This window comes from Perissodus microlepis, chromosome 11 (assembly GCF_051167445.1).
Source record: "Perissodus microlepis isolate ML-2025 ecotype Zambia chromosome 11, ASM5116744v1, whole genome shotgun sequence".
Lineage (NCBI taxonomy): Eukaryota > Metazoa > Chordata > Actinopteri > Cichliformes > Cichlidae > Perissodus > Perissodus microlepis.
The window spans coordinates 19817275-19834842 of record NC_140471.1 but is presented as its reverse complement, the minus strand read 5'-3'; the positions used below and the strand labels follow the sequence as shown (position 1 = coordinate 19834842).

Here is a 17568-nt window from a genome sequence, read left to right as displayed (position 1 = left end):
CTCATTTTTTGTGTGTCTAGACAAAACAGAGGTTCATTGTTATTGTGAATATTACATCCAAAACTGGAATTTTATCCTTTCCCATTTTTCCTCATTCAAAGTCCATAGAGAGACCATACAAATGTGTTGTATATATGCTATATGTGTGTAAATATTTACTGGACTGAAATAGCAACAATTAAAAATAAGAATCAGATTTAAGAGTAAACATAAATGTCCATGTCAGCTACAATGGATGCAAAGAAATTAAGGATTGAATCTATTCTTTGTTTCAGAAATGGCAACAAAGGGGGCAGGAGAAATAATCAAATAAAATCTCTCGCTATTATTTACTTATTCAGTTTGGTTTGTGCATGCAGCTCAGCTTAAAAGGTCAGAAGGAGCGGTAACAATTTGTTATACTTCACGGTACTCACTGATGATGTCATGGTGTAGAGGATTGTGCTTTAGATAGTTACAGTTTACACACACACACAAACAATGAAATATGGCACACCTGACAGAAGTTTACTGGAATACACATTGTGCTTTTATTTGCTGGAGTCTCACTTTGTGAAATATTTTAGCCTTTCTACTTTCTCTTTAACAGAAGTTGCTGGTAGTTTGAGAGATTATGAAACTCACTGGTACTAAAACATCTGTCCTTTTGGCTGTGAAAACGCCCTAATGACCATATGTATGGTCAACACATCTGTGATTTTGGCTGTGGTTATTCCATCTACTTGTTTTGGCCATACCTCTAACTGGCAGTAACGATCTGGAGTAAACAAAGATATACAAACACACGTACAAACAACATCAGATAGTTGCGCACAGACAAAAACACCGTAAAGCCAGGGCGTAGATTTTTCCACAGTAAATGGAAAAATGGGTGGGTAGCACAGAGCACGCAGGCATATTAAAGGCAGTCAAGGGAGATACATCGGGGCTGCAAATATCAGCTCATTAACACTAAGCTATCCTGCTTGGCATGCATGTTTGTGCACAAAAATGTCTGCCACTGAGCTTTACAGGTCATTACAGTAATGAGTAATTTAGGCCTCGGGTCAACAACTGTCACCGGCTACCGAAAAAAATGCAGGAAATCTCACTGCGCTGCCAGTCACTCGTGCGAGTGTGAACGCATCTGACGGAAACACGTCACAGGAGCGCTTTAGACACAGGTAGAGAGAAAAAAGAGTGGCAGATTAATGTAAATGATTTGAGAGAGCAGAGCGAAGCACAAGGCAAAAAAAACTTGCTGAATTATTTTTAATTTCAATTCATTTTTTTTCTGTTCATTGCCGTTGCTAAGTTAGGGTGATAATTATAGCGGAAGATAATTAAAGATTTAATTGGGCTTGATAAACCTTGTGGAATTGTTTATTGAATTGTTCTCAAAACCAGAGGTAACAATTAGAAGTTCTGTAAAGTCACATGTCTGTTTGTCATAGTTTTTGCTTCTCACCTCGTCACCTTTTCTTCTCTTTACCACTGAAACGTCTAAAACCTCCAGAACAAACGAGAAGAAGAAAAAGATTTCAGCCAGTAAGAGAAAGAGAGAGAGCACTTTTGGATATCATGCTTCGTATAGGCCATACACACATTTATGTGAATTACAAACAGGAGCATCAGCTGATAACAAAGTGATCAGTCCTTTTATATTTAAACACTTAATATGCTTCATTGCTAGATAAGTCAATTAAAAGAACAACAGCACATTATTGAAAAATTAAAATATACTCTCTAATAGTAAGATTAAGGCATCATCACAGACGGCATGCATAAGCGAAGCGGAATTAGCAATAAAGAGAAAACTGCTAATTGGCCCGTATTTTGTATGCTCTGTGTCTGCAGCAGCTCTGCGACGGTAAATTCTATAACAATAGTTTCTTCAAAGTTGGTCATACTCATCAAGTTTTTACCATATTTTTTCCTCCACCCCCTGCAGTAGAAGTTCTCTTCAGTGGAAGTTAATATATATGAACAGAGAGAATCTGTTTCTATCAGTTCTGTGCTACAAGGCTCGCTCTCGCTCTCCCGTCGTGGATTTATTATGCATGCACGAGTGTTGTTTTGCCCTATTTTTTGGATTTCACACTGAACCGGGATTGCGATTAAAGCTCGTGTTGCAGTGCTGTTAACAATTATCACATCTGATCAGTTACATTCGAGTAGGTCCGAGCCAAAGTGCCTCATAATTTTGAGGAGATGCAAAATTTGCACTTGTTTTCCAATACTGTTCAAGTGCTCTCCACCCGGATTTGTATCTATTCCCGTTCATTTTTAAGCACACTGACGAATATACAGAGAAAGGGAGAGGCAGAAAATAAATAAAGTGAAAAAGTACATGAAATCCTCCCGAAATTTGCAGTAATATAATTACAATATTTTTATATCAACATCTCTGTGTTGGCTGTGTGTATATCTCAGGGTGTCATGTGGTAAGTGTAAACATATTGCTTTTTTATTTGACCATTCCACTTCTTTAGTCAAATAAAAAGGTGTTTCTTATCAAATTTAGTCTACAGTTTTAACTAGTGGGGCACAAAGTAGGTGCCAGCTTCAACAAATGCCAATATCCTGACCAAATGTCAAACTGGGTTATTAACAAATAATAACTATGTACAACATAACATCAAATAGCAACTTACAATAAAGCCTATTAGAGCTCAGTACCACATGCTCACAATCTGAAACAGCTGGTGTTCTTAGCACACACCCTAAGCAGGGCCACCATTAGGGAGTTTTCCCACTAAAATGTCATTGCAGATTGGCGAGGGATAAAATCTGTGGTCCCCCTTTGGGCCCGGGTCCCCAAGCAGCTGTGAATAGGCACGCCTATTCACGAGACAGTGTGACTGGCTTCATCCCCAATCTTTATCAAAAATGAATGTTTTTCCTTCGACCATGCTCCACTTGGAAACTTCCCTGGCAGTGAATTCATCATTTCCTTGGAGGAGGTCATGATCTCTCCGCATATGTCTCACCCAAACAACCACTTTTGTTTTACATTAGATCAAAGAAGCGAATGGCTCTCAAAATAATGTTACAGTATAGCTTTAATATAATATCAGCGCAAAAGCCTGTAACCGTTCTTCATTCTATCACTAAGTTGAATCTACAAGAATGTTGTTCAATATTTAATTACAACTTACAAGAAAGTGACCAGTGAGGAGAGAGAAACAATTTAGCTCGAGGGCAGCAGGCAGGGAATGAGATTTTAATTCTATATTATAATGCATTTGATTAAATCATAACAAACTGTCACGTCAGTCACGCAGACAACAAATTGTAAACGACTACAGACTATTTCTCCCGCTGTTTACCACGCTGAGCATAAAATGAAAGCTTCAAGTAAAGTGTTTTCAGCCCGAGTTTTCTTTGATTTTTCAGAATACATAACCACTCATATACTCTTACACAGACACCACTTAAATTTGTTTTTTTGACTCAAAATATTTGACTATCCTATTGAAATTAGCTCAAGTGGCTTTCAAAGAGTCATATTTAAGTTATAATATATTTCAGAGATATGCCACCAACTCCATTTTGTATTTTTAAAGGGTCCTAATTATTCTGCAAGAAGTTTCTCATTATGGCCTGCACAGTTTGCTGCTGTAATTCAGCTCAGTGAGTGAAGTATCCTATAGCTGTCTTTAGCTGGAAATCTTATTAATTAATTACTTGAAAACCTCATAGATTCATCCAGCTTCCTCTTTGTCCTTGACATGGTTCCACCTGAGTTCAATTCAATGTCAAGATGTAAGAGTTACATTATGACACTGATAAGCATATTATCATATGGTTCTTTGATTTATGGTGCTGTTCAGCAGTCTTGAAGGTCAACTCAGAGATGAAGAATTTAAAAAAAAAATGTAGTTACGGTTATTTAAAAATCATCTCCACAAGCCTCAGTGCAGCATGTTCACTGCTAATGAGCATTTTTTGATTTTATATACCATAGGAGTCATCAAAAAGAAAAAAAAAAGGGGCAGTCTGAACTGTAATGATGGCAGTGAATCAGAAAAGGTGCTGCCACAGTTTAAATCTATAGAACTCCCAGACGTTCCCAAAAGGATATTCATGTTTGGGGGCATTTTTCATGAATATATTGTATATCATTAGTTTGCAGTGCACATATTCTCAAATGCTGACAAACCACGTCTGTAAAACACTTTAAGCGTGACCTGTTCATTTCCACAGCAGCTCAAAGACATTAAACTGTGTGTCTGAAACTCTGGTCATGGTCCAAAACGACTCCTATTTGTGGCACAATTTCAGCTATAAAAAGGGATAAATTGGCACTTCTCCTACAAACTGTGGATAAGCGCAAAGAAAAAGAAAAAGAAAAAAAAGCATGGATGCTCACAGCTCTGCACAAACACTCACACGCATAATCATGCAAACAATCACTGTCCATTCAGGTCTGCAGATACATCAGTTGTGCTTATTCTGCAAACAGATTCATGCCAGTGAGGTAAATTGAGGTCTGGATTAATTTGGCACCGGTATATCAGGTTGACACATTATGTGTGACTGTGCATGCATAAGTGTGTGTATAAGAGGGGACTAACTATGTAGATGCGTTTCTATAAGAGTGCCTATAGTGGAAACTTGTATGAGATGTGAACATTTAAACCAAATGAAAGCTAGCGCGCTTGATTTCAGCATTCAGCAGAAAAATGGGCAACCTCTTGCCAAGTCGCTTCTGACATAAACAAATGGCCTCTGAGTTGGCCCACGCACGCACACTTAAGTGCACGTTTCGGCTTTGATGCGTTCACACCTTTTCTCACGTCTTTCTATGTATATTTTTCTCGTTGTTAAAAGTAATTATCCTGACAGAGTCAGAGAGGTGAGAAGAAAGGGTTTGGGAAAGGCAAGCGCACAGAAATATACAAAACCTCTCATGTACACACATCCACTGACATTCACTTACACGGTTCCTATGTAATCTTGCATAAGCCCTATAGTTGACCAATTCAGAGCATTCATTATCTCAATCTTATCACACCGGCAGCGCTCAAATGAGCACTGCTCCGGGTGATTGGATCATTTTCTTGCAGTGACTTAAGCCTGCGAGGCAGATCAATACCATGCACTCTTGGAATGTCACAGGATCAATGTATATTAGTTACCTTTGTGTTGATTTTAGTATAGGAGAGTCCTACCACCCTGTCCTTCAGCCTCCCTTACCCTTCACACATACTGGATAAATTCCTGCATGGCCAGAGGAAGAGCAAGTTCTTTTGCAGGTTAATGTATGTGAGTAGAGTACCTGGATGTAGCAAATAATGCTTAATGATGATTGTTACTGGCAATAATAACGCTGAGGTGCTTGTGAGAGTCTGTATGTGTGTTTGTGATGCAGGCAGGGGTTATTTCTCCTCTTGCCTGCACTCTTATCCTCCCCTTCTTTTCCTCTCACCTCTGTTCCTGTGTGCAGGCATATTACTGAAACAAATTGGGGCCAATAGACTCTGTCACTGCCTGACCCGGGACTCAAACAGAAAAAAAGAGGATGCCAGAAAGCGAGAAAAAGGCAAATAGAGAGGATGAAAGGGAGCGGGGAGTGTGAAGTGAAAGAGAAGAAGAGTGATTTGAAGGAGGAGCATAAAAAGGAGGGACGGAATAAGTGCTACAAAAGAGAAGGAGCGAGAGATAGAAGATGGACAGAAGGAAAGGAAAGAAGCAGAGAGAGAGAGAAAGAAGTGACAACCTCAAATTAAATTCCCATCATGTCAGTGTAGAACAGAATTCAATAGTGTTTATTGGCAGCCCCTAGCCTCAGGGAAATTACATTCTGAAGCAGAGCATGGCATGAATGCACACACTCCTCAACACACACACACACAGTCACACACAAGGAAGCATACACATCTATTGTACACAACACTGTGCATGTATTCAGACCATAAAAAAGGCCCTCTGGCTGATGTGAGCATGCAGACAAGCGATTTACTCCCTAAGGTCCGTGTGCCATTTGCATAGCGGTTGTGTATCTGTATCTCTATCCATGTGCTATTTACCTGCATGTCTCTGTGTGTATTTGTCTCTACAAAAAGTCCAAGTTGTGTGTTTCAGATGCTTAGGGTTTTTTTTGTTTTTTGTTTTTTTTTGGGGGGGGGGGGGGGGGGGTGTCATTTGTCAAACATCAGTTTCCACACAGAGATTCAGACTATTTGCCATTTTAGCACATACACAAGTTTCTATTAGAGTAATAGCGGCTGTATTAAACGTGTCCCCAGGCTCAAGTTGCCATGAGCACAGGGCTTTGTCCAGCCTCCAGCAGTGGCAGCAAAGGCAACATGCTTTAATGGCAAGCCGTTTAACAGTTTTATGCAGAGCACATGCGGAGGCTAATATTGCTGATTTCTCTGGGATGCAGATTTCCTCTAAATGGCTAACAATCTTCCATTCTCGTGATCCCCCCCTCCCCACTCCCTGACTCCTCTTGCTCTCTATCTCTACCTCTCTAACCCTTTATATCGCTGTCTGTTTATGCCTCTAGCTTGAGTCTTTCTCATTTCTCTTTCCCAATCCGTCCAACACGTTCACTCATTCTTCCCATCTCTTTCTCCAGGAATGCACGGAGAGGGCTTTGGGTTGCTCGGTGGAGGATCTGAAGGCTCTTTTCTACTGTGAGCTGTGTGACAAGCAGTACCTCAGACACCAGGAGTTTGACAACCACATCAACTCCTACGACCATGCACACAAACAGGTACACGAGATGCACACGTACACACTGTGTAGGGACACAAAAACTAACACACGGGTTCTCTCTCTCTCTCTCTTTTTTCTTTTTAACCGTATTTTCTCGTAGACTTTGGGTGTGTTAGTATTATGCGTTTTGATGGAAAGCTGCTTTACATGTCCATGTCAGTCTGCCCATTGGGCACAATTTCTCACCAGGTAACAGTAGGAGTGTGACAACCACATCATTTCTTACAAGCACACGTACTGAGGTGGCACACTTCAACTTGAAGAAAGCACACGAGCAAACACAAACAGCCTATACGCACACACCTAGCACTCCAATTATATTTTAGGTTTCCAGTTGAACAGGCTGATATAAAATTAAATAGCCCACATTGATCCAGCACAGGGTAATTGAAGTCGTAGCACCTAAAGCAAATATCCAAAGACGCTTTAATAAAAACAAGATAATAATAAAAAATGAGTCTCTAGTATAAATACTATAGTAGAGTTAATAAAGTAACTGTGGTACTGTATATACTAGACATACACAGTAAATAAGTATTTTGCTACAACAAGTTTTATGTTTACAGATATTAATAAATGGGTCATTTTGTCTGACAATGTGCGTTATAACTTTGCAAACTGGGCATGAATCAAAAAAGGTAATATTAATGGGAATTATAGGAAAGTAAAAAGTTATTCACAAAGCCTTTCTTATTGTGTGATGGCAAATAGGGACATTGTTATGACCCAATAGAGTTGTCAGTGATCTGACAAATGTTAAGAACTTTATCCAAGCAGCATGCAAAAACCGGGCCGAAGTCCAAAATTTTCTTGTACTTTATCTTGTTTCAAAACTTCTAGATTTTCATGCAAAAAAAAAAAAGGGCGGGGGTCATTTATCTACCTATTGATTTTTATCTCAAAGAAGTCAGACTGTGCATTCTTTGAAATACTGTAGCTCAATAGCAATGCCAACAGATGAATACTCACTTATAGCACCTTTTGTAAATGATCACATTTCTAGTAAAAACTCGACTCGGTTTACAAGAAACACTCAATCGATTGCAATCCACACAGCACCATCACCACAGGCTAAACACGGAAAAAGTCACCAGCATCATCACTAATGGGGCAACTTTCACTGACTGACTGGCCGGGCCGCATAGCCGGGGTTTTCCCCTCGAAGCTGAGAGGTTTGCTGGATGAAGGTTTGAAGCAAAAACAGCGTGTTGTTTATTTTCAGTTAACACATCAGAAGCTGTTCAAAATACATTTTTCAGATATAGTTTAGAGAAATATTTGCAGACAGTGAGGTTAAGATAACAAATATTGGAAAGTTCGGTGTTCTTGATGGTGTCATAGTTTTTGTATGCAGCTGAGATTCTAGGTCTGTGTCTTTGGCTGGCTTTCATTGTGTTGCGCATATCAGAAAATCACCGATAACAGAAGTAACAGCACACTAATTTGGTAATTTGGGATCTAATGTCTCTGTGAACCAAATAGGGAGAATGATTTAGCAGAGCATTAAAAGCAAAGCAAATCTCCTAATTTTAGAAATAAGGTGATAATACAGTGTTTAGTATGAGTGCTTAAAAAGGTCTCCAGGAATTTCCAGGAAAATTTCAACATAGCTTCTGAGTTATTACTGCATGAAAAATAAAATGACTATTTTAAACAAATACAACACAGTATTGCAGATGTACACCAGGCTTGTAAGCCACAAATTCATGATAGAATAGTTCTTTTTTTACCTCTAGGCCAAATCTCAGAGCTGTTGATTTGTATGTCACTGGTACATAAAAATGCATCTAAAATTCACTTTATTCCTCAGCTTGTACTTCCTTCAAGAAGAAAAATATTCAGTACCAAATGAAACAGAGCTATTAGTCATAGCTTAAGTATGATTCCATTATTCCAGTTTGGACAAGATAAGGCCAATGGACCATTAGAAAAAGCCTCAGCAGCAGGTTTTCTTCTGCATTCTGCGTTCACATCCATTTTCATACACAACCTCCACTCTGGACTAACAAGCTGTAGGTTCTTCTGATAGCTCATTCTCCTACAGCTATCTGTTGTCTTGCCAAGGCGTACACTTGCACGCGCAAACATACAGACATGCACTTACCCGTGTACACACTCATCTTCAAATGCAGGCAATCTCTCAAACAAGCCAAGCCGCTTCCCACTTCTGAACACCCACACTATGTATCATGAAATAAACATTAAATAAGACTGTTCCTCCTCTGTCATTGTTCTTTGAAAATAAATTGAGGCAACTGCAGGCCAATGTTAATGCTTTGTTTTAGCCAGCGGCAGGCACATGAAACGAGCTGCATGAGGCACTGAGCTGACAGTAGCCACTGGCGCTGTAGGAACACACACACAAGTACAGAAATGCATGTACACTCTGCCCACAGAGCAGACAACAGATGAAATTCTAGCTGAAGACAGTTTCCCTGCAGGAGTATTGGCTTTGGAGAATGGAAGCTGATTGCGTTTGCTCTGTCTTCTTTCGCTGTCATCGATTCAGGGATAAACATGTCTGAATACAGGGCTTTATCAGCATTTACTGCTGATTACAGAAATTGCTCATTACAACAGAATTACACTCCCTTTTAAATAAAAGGCAATCAGCCCATTAGCATGGCCACTCAAATGCTACCTAAGAATACATCATCCTTCATTCTATGCCCTAGTGGATATGAATCAACTCTGACTCATCCATAGTTGCCTCAGCCTGAGCACTCCTTAACACATCTAAAGGAATATTGATCGAAGCTTTGACAGACGCATTGAGCTTCACAGCACATAGCAAGGCTTGCATGTTGGAGAGCAGGAACATCATTTCCTGCAGTTGGGGACATGACATCAACTTTGAAGACAAAAGTAGCCACTTTTAAAGTTGAAGTATGTCTGTCCTGTGTATTGAGCCAAAATGGCACTGTGTGCAATATTTGATTTGTCTCTAAATATAGCTTCAGGTCTGCCTGCAGTAGGACATGGTTTAAGAGAGAACAATAACCTGGAAGAGTGCAAATGCGGCAGGAAGCAGGAAGTATTTATCCTCATATATTTCATCTATTACAGACTGCTCTCTCTCTCTCAGGCATTGCCACTGACATTTACAGTACAACAACTCTTTTTTTATAGCACAATGCAGTGCAACAAATTTTTCATCCTTAGGCCTGCTGGCTCCATTCACAGTTGTTCATTATGAATGCCTCCGTGCTTGAACAAGATTAATATTTCCCATAGAATACCATCGGCATCACAACGACTCAGGGTTTTTTGATGTACACTAGCATATGATTGCTCACAGCTGCAGACATTCCACAAGAACTTAGATAGTGTCTTTAAGGAATACAAACCGCACGAGTGTTGATTCTATGGTATATACTTAATGCTGTCTTCAGTGAGCTGACATAGGGATGTTAAGCATTGAGTGATAATGTAAAAAGACACCAGCTTGTGCAAGACTCAGCTGGGATTAACCTGAAAACTGTCCGCTCCTGCACAGCATCTGGGTGTGAAAGAGAGTGACTGTATAAATAAATCTGATGCGTAAGAGGCTAATCTGATGCATGCGTGCGTGTGTGCATGTGTGTGTTTGAGTGTGACACATATTGCGTGGATGGATAAGATAATGGTATAACATAATCTAAAAATGAGTGCGGTGTAATCCTGTCGCAACTTGCACTACAGGATAAGAGTATATATTGTAAACAACAAATCTTGGATGTGTAAGCTATGGAGCAGCTGATATTATGAGAATATGTAATTCAATAAAAGGGGAAATAGGATGGATGGTGGTGCACAATACTGCAGCTATCCCCAAACTCCCGAGTCCCTCCTTACCCTTCAGACATCCACAGACAAAAAGAAAGACACCAGCATCCGTGCACATATACCTGCCAAGCATGGATAAAGAAGGGATTAAAGTGTGTCAGAAAATGGAAACTGGAGAGAGGCGCATGAATCATTGTTTCCCCAAGAGAACTGGTGCACCTATGGCTATAGACATATAAGTTCATATAAATACACACATGGGTAAAGCTGAACTAATTAATAATTATCCTGTAATATAATGGCAGTAAAGACCAACCAGTTTGCTCACAAAGTGCACACAGACACACACAACATAAAAAGCAGTCTAGAAGAAAATGTCAGGCCTTTACAGCATTTAATCTTGTGCCTTTGTGTTTGGTAGTGTGTCATTCTAACGTCATCAAACAAAATGTCTTCTTCCCTGTTTCATAGATTCAAAAGTACCTCTATTTGAGCTGTGATAACTAATAAACTGAATCTATGGCACACAGTTGGACTGAAGGGCACTAACCAAAATGAAAAATGTCGCTCTAATGGTTCAGAAAGAGCAGCAGCATCATGAAACTGCCTATTCCGCTCATCTCAACCGCACATGTAATCTACTATTCACTAGTTTTGGTGTTTGGTTTCAAGCTGTGTGTTGAAGGAAGGGTCCTTTCTTGAAGACTGAATGGAGTTAATTGGACATGAGGTTTGGAGGAGAACATCTGCAAACACTGCTGACTGATGTGTATGATCTGAAAGACAGCTGCCTGCAGAGAGCTTCCTAAAACTAACTCTTTCTTACTTCTCCTCTTTCTCCCACCCTTGCATCTCCCCTCTCCATCCACATATGGATTCTGTCCCTCTCTCCATCCCTCTTTATCTCTTTATTGCCATTTCCTGCAGAGGCTGAAGGAGCTCAAGCACAGAGAGTTTGCTCGTAACGTAGCCTCAAAATCATGGAAGGACCAGCGCAAGCAGGAGAAGGCTCTTCGGCGTCTGCACCAGCTCGCACAGCTGCAACAGGAAACTCAGCGGTGAGTGGGCGGAGTGTGTATTCGTGCATGTGGCCGCATGTGTGTAATGAGACCGGGGCAAGAGTCCTGGGGGAGAGGGTCAGAGTGCGTCACATCCAGTCAACAATTCGTAGGTTTGATGGATGCGTCCACAGATGTGAGAGCGCTCAGCTGGCTTAGCTAGGCCACAGGTCCACAGGTGAAGTAAATATATCATGAAGACACACTCTTGCTGACACTCGGAGCATCTGATTCATTTGTAGGTGGAGGACATGAGGTTTTAGTGAAAAAATTAGCAGCAGAATAACCATGAGTAAATAAAATGAGCAAAGTGAATTGTGAGAGGAAACTTGCTTCCCGCCTTGCTCACCTAAAGCAATCAAAACAACTAATACAATAAGACAATACATCATGCAATAATCAACTTGATTAAAACTATTCCCTGTGCAATTAAATATGTTTCCTATAATCAGGTAGCAATATGTGAACAGCATTACTGTGACTACCAATAGAACGCACCTTTCCTTTCCTTCTCTTCTTGCTTTCTTTATCCTTTTCCTTGTTAGGTTATAAAGATAGAGTCTATACTAAAATTTTAGGTCCCTTTCCTTTTTATATACTCTCCCATCTATTCGTCTAAAACGCTATCGATTTCCATATTATTCAAACAATTAATGTTTTCATGACTGCATTAAATTTAAGAGTAAGTGTCGTAACATCAGCTTTGAGCAGTGGTAGAAAAGTTTGCATTGTTGCATAACCTCACCCAAAAACGATGCCACAGTAAGTGGCTTTGTGTAAATCTAGAGTGATGCCAGGAAAACTTAGACAAGTATTATCAGCTAAAGTCACATATGCTTGTCCTATCACATCTCATTGCAGAGTCCAAAGAAGGACCTATGGCCTAAGACGCACAGTCAGAGCTGTGAGTCAGAAGCGTGATAAAGATGTGACACAAAGAGACCGCAGCCCTAAGGACAAACCTGAACCCTTGTGCCAGCCTCAGCGATCCACTTCTACACAGCCCAGGACAACTACTGTCAGCTACCCGTCAGAAAATCTGTGCAACTCTGTTTCCCAAGTACCACCGGCCACTGCTCTAGCAGAATCCCCACTAGTGACTGAGACAGCCGATACAAACACTCCTGCAGTGAGCCCCCAGTCTTGCCACAGCCTGTATCCTCAGCTGCCTCTCTCTTCACAGGGGAGAGTGGGAGGCAGACTTGGAGTATCCTTCTGTTTCTCACGCAGGGGGCCTAGGCTGGAGCCTTCTGCCTCTGTTTTTTCAGACCTGGAGGAGGAGGAGAGAGAGAAGAGGGAACAAATGAAAGAAAGGATAAGGGGAATAATTGAAGATATTGACAGGGAAATTGGGGTAGCAGATGAGAGGAAACACAGCGCAAGTGAAAAAAAGGATAAGTCTGGCGCTGACAGTGTCTTACCAAGCGACGTGCACCCGTTCCCAAGAGAGGCCATAAAGGAGGAGGAACAGATTGAAAAAAGAGACTTAGTAAAAGAACACTTTCCTATTTCCACATCAGCACCTGATAATCAGAGTCATGATTCGCTGTTCTCAGCGTCTCAGGTGACCGTATGGGGCATAGGATTAGCAGTAGCACACACGGATACCAAACACACAGAAGGCAAGTCAGAGGAAAAGCAAGAAACGGAGAGTGAGCAGGAGGCGAGTCAGGATGTGTGTGTGCTCGGGAAGGATGGCTCTACCCGTCTGAGATGGCCTGTCAGTTTGCTTAAGTTCACCAAGTCTCAACCACACATCTCCTACAGCTGCAACCCGCTCTGCTTGAACCTTCACCGGCCAGAAAAAGTCACAGAGGATCTGAAGGACTCCCAACAAAATCAGTTGTGTTCCCTTTCAGATGAATCAAAACTACGCGTACCAGCTTTTCTTAAACCAGACACTCAATCGTGTTTACAAAGACAGATAAGACAAGAGTTGAGAGCACACAGGGAGAAAAAAGCTGCAGAAATTTTCAAAGCAGAGCAACATATCGATGTGGAGACAGAAGCACACCTGTTCCTAAAGAACAAAAACCTTTTATCATCAGAAAGAAGACCAGAAAAAGAACGATGCATGCTAAGTATGGAGAACTGCATGCGGGCAGCTCCCCATCCATTTGACCCCACTCATAGTGACAGCTCTGACACAAACTTCCAGAATCCTCTGGGAGGCAGATTAGAGGGTGCGAGAGGGATCAGGGAGAAAGCCATCACAGCCCTGAGCTGTAAATTAGAGTCTGTCACCCAGCCTGGCACACAGGAGATGTGCATCAGTCCATCCAGGTGTGAGTGTGGGAGTGAGACAATGTGCAAGTGTGCCAGTGCTCCACAGCCGTATGTGGGTGTCTCTGAAGTATCACACAAAAAGAGGAAAGCCAGCACAAAGAAACACAAGCTGGGAAAGAGAAAGATGGCTGAGAAGGAAAAAACTTCAGACAAGCGCCAATCAGCACGGTGCAAAGTGAGGAGTGTTATCTCTACAGTCTCCACTGGAAGAGAGAGGGGAGGAGAAACTGGAGGGAGATGGGGAAAGAAAAGGAGGCAAAGAGAGACGAGGATGAGGAAGGTGGGGGGAGCAGGGAGCAGCTGTCTCCTGGGGAGATGTGAGGTTGAGCCAGTATCTGTCTCTGTCAGGAAGAGGAGGCCTCATAGGAGCCACAGCACTGAATGCCAGTCACAGCCAGACAGAGAGCAGGCAGAACACTCCAGCGTCTACTCCCATCTCAGCAGACACACAGCAGACCGAGACACCGAGAAGGAGGGAAAGCGAGACGGAGACGCGGCGACTTTTCCCTGGCGGTCTCACTTCTCCTTACATTCCTTCTCACCAGGATGTAACTCAAAGCTGTTTTGGGAAAGGGGTCACCATAGCAACCCCAGGAGTTTCATTGACTGCTGTTACCCTGACAACAGCTGCTGTAACAGCTCGATGAAAAAGCGAAAACTCCTCCACGGGGACAGGAAATTCATTCATAGTAAGAGGAAGAGTTTGAGGCATCGTGAATTCTGGGGGGAGAGAGGGAGGGAAGCACAAGGGCATTCAGGTGGCCGAGACAGAGGCCTGACTTCAGGTACAGAAGAGTGGGAGTGGATGAGAGGGGCCTGTCCTGGAGGTAGTGAGGAGGTGAGGTCAAGGACTGGGTGGAGCTCGAGGAGCAGAGCAGTGGAGTGGGATAAGGCTGCAAGGTTTAGCCCCAGTCCTAAGCGCTGGGGCAAAAGGCGCAGACATCTTAGCACTGAAGATGTCGACTGGGATAGATGGACATGGGGCAGCAGTGACAGCTGGGAAGACAGGGGGACACACAGGTCCACATCAGGCTCCAGGACAGGAGCTGACAGCAGAGACAGCCCGGGCGGTGCAAGGATATGTGCAGGCACCAGACGCTCAAGTTCAACACACTTCTCGAGCCCTGAGTGGTGGACAAGCAGACAGACGTACAGCTGCCAGAGTGTGATCAACACACAGGACAGCAGATGCCACAGCCCACGCTCTTGCAGCCCTTGTAGCAGCACCAACATGTCTGAGCTGAGCTGGGAGTGGAGCAGGAGTAGCATCTGCTCAGGAGTCACTATGGATGGGTTGACAGTTAGCTCCTGCAAGACGTCCTCGGGGGCTGCAGAGGCCAGTCAGCAGGCAAAAAAGCAGAGCAGGCTCACGTCGCTTTCATCTGCCCTCTCCTCGAGCCCGTTCACACATTCATCTCCCAACAGATCCACTTTTTCACCGACAGTTCCAAGTGTCAACACACATAATTGTGACCGAAGTCTTTCACAGCTAAAGGATTCACAGTCTAGCCAAGGGCCCTCTGCCTCTGTCAACATGAGGGGCCCAGGCACAACCCTTTCAGCTTTATCCCCCAGTAAGTTACTGCTACAAAAACCATCTAGGTTGCTTCTGCCCCTTATAGGAAAACTACCTGCAATTCAGCGAAAGGCTCAGAAGAAAAAGGGGCTGCTTGAGAAGAGTCAGGAGAAGGAGAGAGAAGAGGAAGAGGAAGCTAAGAGTTGTGGCACAGATCCTGGAGCAACCACTGACAGTCAGAAATGTTCTCCAGTTGGGTCAAATCCCTGCAGCATGCCAAATGCCTGCCCATCACAGATTAGAACTGACGATGAACAGACAGGTGGACAGACAGCTCCGCCGATCAGCTTCACCGCTGAAGAGATGGACAAATATCGTCTCCTGCAAGAGCAGGCAAGAGAGCACATGCAGAAAGTCCTGGAAAACATACAAGAAAACACAGACAAAAACACGCAGGCAAACTACACACACAACCTGCAGACAGAGAACTGTGGGAATTCAGAGGAGCAATACTCATCTCCGCAGCCTCAAGCCCAGTTAATTCATACAGACACGATGCATAAGCAAGTACACCACACCCTCCAGGTCAGTCTCCCACTTCCACACGTCAACCCACAAGAGAACTTTAGTCAGCCCATAGCTCTGGGTGTCCCAAACCTCACCCCACTCGCACCATCTTCCCCTCTCTCGAATCTCCATCACATCATTTTACAGCACACAGGCCTATCCATGCCCCCTCACTCTTCCTCGACTTCCAGCTCACCCCCCTCTCCTGCCATCCACCCACAGCCAGTTCCACTTCCTCACCCCCTCCCCCCTCGCCACCCTTCCCTCCCTCATCATCTTCACTTCGCCCCTTTCTCCATCTCCTCCCTGTTTCCCTCCATCCTGCTATCACATCCTCCCACCCTTCTCCTTCCCCAGTCGCCCACTTTCCACGCAACCCCAATCTCTCCACTCTCCCCAGTAGCTCTGCAACCCTTGAATCCACAGCCTATCATGGACAGATCGTGGCCAGTGAAGTTTCAACAGAAGGCGTTATGATTTTGAGAGTGGGTGCCGTGTTTATTAATCTTTCTTGGCAGCACTGGCTTGTGGGAGAGAGAAAAGAGGAATGTTTGGTTTGAAGAAAGGCCTGCTATTTGAAATCGGGATGTGTCAGTGCTTTTAGTAGTATCAACTCCAACTCTTATTGCACATATGCCTTCAGACACAGATACACACCAAGACACACACGCTCGTTCGCATGCATACACACAAACAGCCAAACTATTGACTGTTTTCAAATGAGAATTTGTTTCTCCATTTAGCCTTTGCTGTGCTTAAACAGACAGTGAAAGAACAGACTTTGATCCTTTGCTTTTTCCATCATTCCTCATTCACAAGCAAAATAAAGAGAAAGGTGCACCTGCTATTCAAAGACAAGCTAAGCTTGTGTCATCTTCTCTCTTTCCTTCTGAACCACAGACAGACCAGCTGCCTTTTGAAGTATCCTTCATGCCAGGGACAGAGACAGTGATAATACTCTCCCCTTATCTCCATTTCATACAGGTTATCTGAGTTAGAGAGTGACTTTCAGCTAACATAAATAACGCTCCAGTGGCCGGTGAATATGGCAAAGACATTTTAACCTTGTTGTGGACTGTATGTGCGGGTGTAAGGTAATTCTGATGACACACACTCATTCACAGCAGGAAGAACAACATCTAATTTCCATATCTGACACGTGTAAAGACCTGCTTTCTCTCTATAGTGTAAATATTCTGACAGTATATGATAATATTAGAATGATGAGAAACACCAAAATAAAATGTGAATTTAACCTTGACCAGTAGTACAATGCTTACCCCACACTCCATGGCTTCAGTGATAGACCTTTTACACAACCTTCCATGTGTGACATTAAAAACTGTTTTTTTCCTCCATGAAGCATTTAACAAATCAGTTTGTAAGACAGAAATGAATGAATCTGATAAGTTACAATAAAGTGTGAGTGAAAATAAATGGGCTTTCATGCTTTTTTTTCTCCTCCGTCTTATTCTTGTTGATGAAGTCCAAATTAAGAATTAATACTGCATGGGTTTTCTGCAGTGGTTACATCTTTCATGCAAGCCTTTGTCAAAGAGTGCACATGGATGATTTTAAAATGGTACAAAATTATCATATTTTTATTCTATCATAATGTTTTTTAGAAATGCAGCAATTTGTTGATTTGGAAAGCAGTTACTGTGTGTCCTG

The 17568-nt window shown here is 42.5% G+C and overlaps 1 protein-coding gene across 1 annotated transcript in view; it reads left to right on the top strand.

The window, feature by feature from the left end:
• znf804b (zinc finger protein 804B) overlaps positions 1-17334 on the top strand; it is a 35496-nt gene extending 18162 nt beyond the window's left edge. Inside the window, exons 3-5 of the mRNA XM_084943018.1 lie at positions 6566-6703; positions 11398-11528; positions 12390-17334. Of these exons, the coding sequence (XP_084799144.1) occupies positions 6566-6703; positions 11398-11528; positions 12390-16374 (4254 nt within the window). The 3' untranslated portion in view covers positions 16375-17334. The remainder of the gene's footprint in view (positions 1-6565; positions 6704-11397; positions 11529-12389) is intronic.
• The last annotated feature ends 234 nt before the right edge of the window (positions 17335-17568 follow it).